The sequence below is a fragment of the Tupaia chinensis genome, unplaced genomic scaffold (assembly GCF_000334495.1).
Source record: "Tupaia chinensis unplaced genomic scaffold, TupChi_1.0 Scaffold000561_1, whole genome shotgun sequence".
Lineage (NCBI taxonomy): Eukaryota > Metazoa > Chordata > Mammalia > Scandentia > Tupaiidae > Tupaia > Tupaia belangeri.
The window spans coordinates 3942200-3951305 of NW_006160074.1; the positions used below are offsets into that span (position 1 = coordinate 3942200).

At 51.8% G+C, this 9106-nt stretch overlaps 1 protein-coding gene and 1 non-coding gene across 2 annotated transcripts in view; both read right to left on the reverse strand.

The window, feature by feature from the left end:
• The window catches only part of RAPSN (receptor associated protein of the synapse), a 13769-nt gene that overhangs the window by 933 nt on the left and 3730 nt on the right, over positions 1–9106 (reverse strand). Inside the window, exons 3-7 of the mRNA XM_006157818.3 lie at positions 4920–5078; positions 3718–3816; positions 3516–3638; positions 2972–3025; positions 602–801 (exon numbers count right to left, since the gene is read on the reverse strand). Coding sequence (XP_006157880.1) covers positions 602–801; positions 2972–3025; positions 3516–3638; positions 3718–3816; positions 4920–5078 — 635 coding nt within the window. The remainder of the gene's footprint in view (positions 1–601; positions 802–2971; positions 3026–3515; positions 3639–3717; positions 3817–4919; positions 5079–9106) is intronic.
• On the reverse strand, positions 2002–2099 carry LOC114009551 (small nucleolar RNA U13). Its single transcript, XR_003550951.1, has one exon. It is a non-coding gene; the product is annotated as a small nucleolar RNA U13 (small nucleolar RNA).

Sequence of the window (9106 nt, forward strand, 5' to 3'; positions counted from 1 at the left end):
CGGCGTGAGTTCTAAGCCACCGGGTCCGGGACGCGAACCGCGGTCGACTACGTGGGAGTCCAGCGACATAGCCATTACACTAACTGCTGGTTCCCGCTGCAATCCCTTCTTCACCACTCTCCTCTCTGGATCTTGGGCACGCATACACACACACCCAGTGTGAGTTTAAGCCACCGGGTCCGGGACTCAAACCACAGGTCGACTCTATGGGAGTCCAGTGACATAGCCATTACGCCACTGCTGGTCCCTGTGGGACGCTCTTAGAACATGCTTGGGGCACGGAAAATGCTAATAAGTGTTTGGTATTACTAATATTATTATTACTTTAAAATTTATTCATTTGTTTCTTCTACGAGACAGACAGACACCTCCTACATCGTCTTCATGCTGCAAACCCCACGAGCCTCAGCCAGCCCAGAAGGTAGGCACGGGTGCCCTGAGAACTCAAGGATGACTGCCCTGGGACTCAGGCCTTTCCCCCGCAGGTCCGACCGCATTACCACTACACCACGAGCGGGAGAGAATTTGCCAAGGCCAGAGAGGCCCTAGAGTGCCCTGAGGGCCCTGCCCACCCGCTGCCCACCCGGCCAGGAGCCCGCACCTGAGGTGGAAGATGTGGGAGCAGGGCAGGGCCTGGAGCCGGCTGTTCTTCTCGCCGATGGACTCCCCGCACAGGCCGCAGTACAGCTCCGTCTCCTCCACGCACTCGTGGAAGCGCACCACGTGCGCACGCAGCTCGCGCTGCAGCCCCTTACTGCGGTAGATGCTCTCGCTCAGACAGTGCAGCTTGAGCTGGCTCAGCTGGGCGGGAGGGCAGGAGAGCGGGCGTCAGCGAGCAGGCTCCGGCTCCACCTGCTCCCCCCTGCCCTGCTGGTGGGCCTGGGAAAGATGTGCTGCCCTCTCTGGGCCTTCTTCCCTTTCCAGAGAAGGAGGTGAAGTCAGAGGTCTTCCCCCTAGAATCACCTGGAGACCCTATGTCCACCAAATCTAAATTGACTCCACAGTAATTCGTCTGCTCTCCTGTTTCTACAAATTACATGTATATGCAATAGCTCATCAGCATTTAAAAAAAAATTTGCCAAGGGTGCATGCACTTTCCGGGAAAAGAGAGGAAGCACCCCTCATAAGGGATGGTCACACCACAGTCTCTCCCCTTATTTCTCCCTCCTCTTGGGATTTTGGGCACACATGTACATGTGACACGTGCCCAACGTGTTTCTCAAGCTGTCAAATCCAGGATTTGAAACACATAGTAGGCCGTGTGGGATCCAGCTACTTCAACCACCAAGCCACGGGCTGGCCCTTTTTCTTTTCTTTTTCAGTTTTTGATATAGGGCATGCACGCACTCACAGGGGAGAGAGAGACAGGGAAAGTGAAAAATTACCCCCCAAGGTGAATGGCCACACGGCAATCCCTTCTCTATTCCCTTCTCGGGATTTTTGGGCATGCACGTAGATGTGCCCAGTGTGATTTTCAAGCCACCAAGGCCCAGGACTCTAACTGCGGTCAGTCATGTGGGAGTCCAGCACCTTAACCACCAAGGCACCACCTGCCTCCCAGACTGGCCCTTCTTAAACTTGCTAGAGGGTGCATGTGCTCCCTAGAGAGAGCCAGAGAGAAGAAACCTGAGAAAGTCACACCCACACAATTCCTTTTGCACCCATCTCTCCTTGGTGGGGCATGTGGGATCCAGCCACCTCAACCACCAAACCATGGGCTGGCCCAGCTCCTCAGTATTTCTGATCAGCCCAAGATACCCGGTAAACCCAAGTGCCTCTAATCTGGCCCAGGCAAAAAGTTTAGCATTTTATTTTAAAAAAAAAATTGTTTTTAAGGTTTTGGCCATAGGGCATGAGTACTTGCTGGAGAGACAGACGCCGAGAGAGGGAAAGTGAGAAATTTCCCAGGCCACACCCTAATCCCTTCTCCTCCATTTTCCTCGTAGGATTCTGGGCACGCACACATGCACCCCGCGTGATTGTCTCTTTTTCTTTTTTCCACGTCAGACGGGTAGTGTGCCGGCGTCGTAACAGGAGGGAGGCACATCCACGCACAGGCGTGAACATCCAATCATCACACTTATGAACCACAAAAGGATCGATTGTCTCTCTTTTTGAAAGAGATGTTTGCTATAGGGCGTGTGCGCTCGCCAGAGAGACAGAAAGTGAGAAATCACCCTCTGGTGGGATGGCCCTTCTCCTCCATTCTCCCTTTAGGATTTTGGGCATGCAAGCACACATGCCCGGTGTGGGTCTTAGGTCGCCAGGTCCAGGACTCGGACTGCGGTTGATATGTGGGAGTCCAGTGACGTAGCCCTATGCCCTCTGCTGGTCCCCCCAGTGTGATTTTCAAGCCACCAGGTCTGGGCTCAAACCACAGTTGGCCATGTGGGGAGTCCAGAGCCTTAACCACCATTTCATCTGCTGGCCCCCTCAGTTAGCATTTTTGTGCACCTGATCCCAGAGCAACTCCCATCTCCCTGAAGACTGAGCCCTGCTGAGCCTGTTCTCACGTGCTGAGGTGTGGATACGATTACTAAATTGGAAGGGGCCACGTGTGCTCTAGAAGGAACGTGGGCTTTGGAGGGAAGAAAGTGCCGTTAGTAGGTGTGGGGCCTTCGACCTGGACAGCCTCGCCTTCCTCATCTGGGGCCCACCTGGCAGGGCGATGGCAAGCCCTGGCCCTGAGAGCTGCAAGGCCCGTGTGTGCCCACTCCCAGGGAGAGGAGGCCGCTGTCAGGAGTTTGACTCCACACCGAGAGGCTGCGAGGGCTCTGCTGTCCTCCGAGCTATGACTCCCAACCCGCCCTCGGTGTCTCTGGGTGGAAAAGAATGAGCCAGGCCCAGGGCTGGCTGCGTGGGCAGGCCCCAAGGAGCAGAAAGGGCTTAGGTACCAGCAGGCTCAGGAGGGTCTCCCCCATCCCGAGTTCCAGCCATGGTGTCCCCTCTGGGAGGCAAACTCAGGTCTCACCTTGTTTCCCACCTCCTCGGCCAGGTCTTGGGCCCTCTCGATGGCGTCCAGAGCCTGGAAGGCGAGCACAGGCCAGGGCTGCAGGCAGATCTGTCTGACAGGGGCTTGGCTCATGGCACAGGCGGGGTCGGGAGGGTGGGCCTGGGAGGGCGAGCTGGGGAGTGTGCCGTGGCTCTGGGAGCTGCCCTGTGTGTGGAGGCAGCAGAGAGACTGGGGTGCAGACGAGGAGGCCGTGAGGGCGCGTTATCTCCTGCCTCCGTTCACTCGCACACAGAATGGGGAATGAGAACTGTCCACCCCACAGGGTGTTATGAGAGCACGGAAGGTCACTAGCTGGTCTGGGTTTAAACCCCAGCTCTGGGCCTTGACTAGCTGTGAGTTCCTTGGGCCTTCTTTGAAGCTCGAAAATGATCAGGACCATCCTGGCCTCGCTGGGTCCAGCGTAAAGGTCAGAGGAAGTAGCTGAAAGAGCCCTGTCCAGCACCAGGTTGGCCCACGGCCCCACTGGGGAGAGCTGGGGGCTCTAGGAAAGGGCCCATCTCACCTTGTCCAGCGCCTTCCTGGCCACCCAGCACTTGGCCACGCCCAGCAGCACCTGCACCTGCCCCAGGCGGTTTCCAATCTCCGTCATGATGCTCATGGCGGAGTCGTACCTGGGGAAGGCCGTCTGCAGAGCCAGGTGGAGGTGGAGTCACGCTGGGCCAGGCCGGACCCCCTCCCCACCCTCCTCACCCTGGTGACCTCACCTCCAGGTCCCCACGGCTCCGGTGGATGTCAGCAAAGCAGAGCAGGCAGAGTGCTTGCAGCGGCCGGTCGCCATGCTGCAGTGCGATCTTCATAGACTCCTGGGAGGGAGACCCATGGGCCACTCAGGTCTGCTCATCTGCCTGCAGGGACACCCTCCACAGCCGGCCCCTCTGAAGGGACAGCCCAAAGATCACCAGTATCTGCGGGGCCTAGTACAGCTATCGTGGTACTGAGGCCTTGTGCTCCAACCCACGGAGGTCGTGGCTCCCAGGGAGGTGGCCGCTGTCACTTGACAGAGCAGAAATGGCTTGACCAAGGCCACCCAGCACCAAGGCCACCCAGCTACTCTGTGGCAAAGCTTGGACTTGAACTTAGGTTAATGGAATTTCAGAGACTGACTCTCTTCCTACTCTACTTTTTTAAGAGAGATTTTTTGTTACAGGATGTGTGTGCTCACCACAGAGACAGAAAGTGAGAAATCACCCCCTCAGGGGGATGGCCATGCCACAGTCCCTTCTCTTCCATTATCCTCTCGGGATCTTGGCATGCATGCACACACCCAGGCCTGGCATGTTCTAAGTCGCCAGGTCCAGGACTCGAACCATGGTTGACTGCATGGGAATCCAGTGACGTAATCATTATGCCATCTGCTGATTCCCCTACTCCATTTTTTTCTTTTATTTATTTATTTTTTTGCTATAGGGTGCGTGCGCTTGCCAGACAGACAAAGAGAGACAGAGACAGAAAGCGAGAAATCACCCCCCAAGGGGGATGGCCATGTCACAATCTCTTCTCCTCCATTCTCCTCTCGGGATCTTGGGCACACACGTACGTGTGCCAGGCCTGAGTTTTAAGCCACGGGGTCCGGGATGCAAACCGCAGTCGACTATGTGGGAGTCCAGTGACATAGCCATTATGCTAACTGCTGGTCCCTCCCCTACTCCACTTCTCAAAGTGCCCATGGAGGTTGCTGGGGACAGAGGGAAGCCCTTTCCCCTGAGGATGTCTGGAAGGCAATGATGTCTGGGGAAGGGAGAGAACAAATCCATCTCTCAGAGGCTCAGCTGTGGAGAGGCCTGGCCAGCAGCAAGCCTTGGGGCCTCAGTGAGCTGCTTTGGAAGAGGGGGGCCCTGCTGTCCTGCACCCAGCCCCTGGCCCCCATCACACCACTACAACCACCTGCCCATGTCCCTGTACCCACCTCGCAGCAAGCCATGGCACTGCCCAGGTGGCCCAGCAGACGGTACGCCACAGCCATGTGGTACTGGCTCATGGCCCGGTACTTGAGGCTCCAGCCTTTGCCGTAGTCGTTGACGAGCTCTGCGGCCTTGCAGGGGAAGAACAGGGCTTTCTCGTAATCCTGCAGAGGGCATGTGATGGGAGGACCACCCTGAGTGACAGGAGCCCAGGACAGGGCTCCAGAGCCTGGCTTCTCTGGCTGCCAGGAGCCGCTCAGTGCTCATTCATTCATTCATTCTGGCATAGAGTGATTCAGGCAGAAGTAACTGCCAGGGCAGAGGACTTGAACCACTCCAGAAATGCAAGGACGTTCCTCTCATTGGCTAAATCATCCCGAGAACTTAGCATAGTTCTTGGTACTTAGTAGATGAACAATAAATATTTATTGAATGAATGAATGAAAAGGCACGAGGGGACTTCAAAAAGTTGGTGGAGGGGTCAGCGGGTGGCATGGTGGTTAAAGGTGCTGGACTCCCACATGGCCAACCACGGTTCAAGTCTTGGACCTGGTGGTTTGCTTTCTCACTTCCTCTCTCTCTCTGTCTCTCTCTGATAAAACTCGAAAATAATAATGATAATAATAATAAATAAATAAAATAATTCTTTTTTAAAAAAGTTGGTGGAAATGTACAATTAAATGATAAGTTTATGTTAGTGCAAAAGACTTTGGGGGCCAGCCAGCAGTGTGGGTGACTAAGATAGCTAGATCTTGCATGGCTACCTACATGGTTGGAGTCCAAAAACCTGGCAGTTTGAAAAACACCCTGGGGTATGTGTGCCTACATGCATGCTCAGAACCCCAAGAGGAGTATGGCGGAGAAGGGCCTGTGGTGTGGCCACCCCCACCGGAGGGTGCTTTCTCACTTAGTCTCTCTCTCTCTGGTGAATACACATGCCCTATAGCAAACTAAAGAAAAACTTTCAAATCGATGCATAGGTTTTTCGTAACATATATTTTCTATAGACTTTTATTGTTAGGTTTTTGAGTTTGTTTATTTGCCAATAGGGTGTGTACACTTGCTGGAGAGAGACAGAGAGGAAAAGTGAGAAATTATCCCCTGGTGGGGGAAGGCCACACCACAATCCCTTCTCTTCCATTCTACTCTGGGGATTTCTGGCATGCATGTACATGTGCTCAGTGTGATTTTCAAGCCACCAGGTCTGGGACTAGAACCATGGTTAGCCATGTAAGAATCCAGTGCCTTACCCACCATACCACCTGCTGGCCCCTCTACAAACTTTTTTAAAAGAGGTTTTTTTCCTTTATAATGCATGTGCTTGCTGGAGAGAGAGAGACAGAGAGACAGAGACAGTAAGAGGGAAGGTGAGAAATCACCTCCCAGGGGGATGGCCACACTGCAATCTCTTCTCCTCCATTCTCCTCTTGAGATTTTGGGCACACACACATATGTGCCAGAGTGATTTTTTTTTTTTTGAGAGATTTTTCGCTATAGGGAGTGTGCACTCGCCAGACAGAGAGAGACATAGAGACAGAAAGCGAGAAATCACCCCCCAGGGGGGATGGTCACGCCGCAATCCCTTCTCCTCCATTCTCCTCTTGGGATCTTGGGCATGCACGCACACGCACCTGGCGTGAGTTTTAAGCCACTGGGTCTGGGACGCGAACCATGGTAGACTACGTGGGAGTCCAGCGACATAGCCATTACGCTAACTGCTGGTTCCCAGTCAAAGTGATTTTTAAGCCGCCTGGTCCAGGACTCAAACCATGCAGTCGGTCATGTGGAATCCACCCACCTTAACCTCCATGCCACCTGCTGGCCCCAATAGCTTTATCTACCTGCCCGTGAACAGAGCTGATGGCCTCACCTCATACCCCATTAGGGAAGTAGAAGAAAACCAGAGAGGAGCTCCCTTACTCACTGTATCCAGCAGATTCCCGCCCACCACTCTCTGCTTCCCTTCCTGCCGCTGTGCAGACAGGAGCAGACTGCTCCTGTCCAGTACCAGCCCCTCCACATGCCCACCCACCCCAACCCTGGTCATCAAGTTCTCTCTGAGTTACCGCCATCAGCATACTATTAACAACGTGTTCTGGGACTTCTCACTGCATCTGAGAAATCAAAGCAGCAGCCAGTGGTGGCACAGTGGTAACACAACTGGACCCACGTGGGAAGATCCTGGGTTCATGTCCTGAGACACCCCTGAGCATGCTGGGTGAGCACATGCACACCCTGGTCTGGGCCGCCCAGGACTGGGGGCTGGATCATGGTCTGAAGACCCTACTGGGGGTGCATGTCTTCCTGTTTCTCTCTCTTTTGGAAGAAATCAATAAATGAACTTAAAAAAAAAAAATAAAAATAAAAATGGATCTAGTAGGTGGCATGGTGTTAAGGCGCCGGACACTCGTACATGACCGACCATGGCGACCACAGTTTGAGTCTCAGACCTGGTGGCTTGCTTTCTCACTTTCCCTCTCTCTCTCTGCGTCTCTCTCTCATCAAATTAAAATAAAGAAATAAATACAATAAAATTATATTAAAAAATGAAAAAAAAAACCTTCTCTTAAATCTCATTTCACCATTAGCTATAGTCTCATTTCTCTTTTCCATCAAAGCTAGCAACTTGATCTTTATTCAATATTTATCAAACTAGTTCAACTTAATGCAACTCAGTGACCTCTCACTAACCCCAACAAAAACCTTTCCTTTTTTTGAAGAGGTTTTTGCTATAGAGCGCATGTGCTTGCCAGAAAGACAGAGACAGAGAGACAGGAAACGAGAAATCACCCCCCAGGGGGGACGGCCACACTGCAATCCCTTCTCCTCTATTCTCCTCTCGGGATCTTGGGCATGCATGCACACGCGTCCGGCGTGAGTTTAAGCCACCAGGTCCGGGACTCAAACCACGGTCAATTACATGAGAGTCCAGTGACATAGCCATTATGCTAACTGCTGGTCCCCAAAAACCTCTTCTTAATCTACCTTAATATTGGGCCAACCTATGCATAGTGGTTAAGGGAGCTGGATCCCACCTAGCAGACCATATGGTTCGAATCCCAGCCCTGGTGGCCTGAAACACATTATGGGCATGTGGATGTCCAGCAATCCTGACAAAACGGAAATGGATAGAGGATAAGGAATTATGGTGTGACTATGTCCCATTGTGTAGTGTTCTCTATCTCTCTCTCTGTCTCTCTCTGGTACACACATGTGCAGGGGGGGATACATGCATATTTCAAGTATTTTGTAACTTGAAATCATGTAAATATTTTATAGTTCAATATTAAGTTAAAAAATATTTTAATACCAGGGCCGGCAGGTGGTGTGGTGGTTAAGGGTGCTGGACTCCCAAGCAGGTGAATGTAGTTGTGCCTGCCACATTGCTTTCTCACTTTCTCTGTCTCTCCTTCACTCTTTCTCTCTCTGATAAAATAAAAATAAATAAATAAATAAACACAGTTAAATAAAACAATTCTTTAAAAAATACTTTAATATCTAAAAATAGAAAATGTAAATAAATGACCTTGATTGTGTATATTAATGTAAATAAAAAAGAAAACATAATTACTTCAGATGGCCACTGGACACAGTACTTAGCTTACTCAAAGTGGGCGACAGGGGCCAGCCGATGATGTGGTGAAGATGCTGGAATCCCACATTGGCCGGCCACAGCCGAAGTCCCAGACCTGGCGATTTGCCTTTTCACTTTCCCTCTCTCTCTCTGTCTCTGGTGAGTGCACATGCCCTATAGCAAATTAAAATAATAATAATAATAATAAATGAAATTAAATAAATCATTCATTTTTAAAAAAAACACAAAGTGGGACCAGCAGTTGGTGCAATGGCTGTGTCGCTGGATTACCATGTAGTTGACTGCAGTTCGAGTCTTGGACCTGGTGGCTTAAACTCACGCTGGGCATGTGTGCGTGCATGCCCAAGATCCCGAGAGAAGAATGGAGGAGAAGGGATTGCGGCGTGGCTATCCCCACTGGGGGGGATGATTTCTCGCTTTCTGTCTCTCTGTCTTTCTGGTGAGTGCATGCACTCTATAGCAAAAACCTCTAAAAAAAACAACCCACAAAGTGGGGGTATATTAAAAGGACAAAAGAATGGCAAAAAAATTTTCAAATTCATTCACTTTTTTTTTGGAGAGGTTTTTCCTATAGGGCGTGTGCGCTCGCCAGACAGG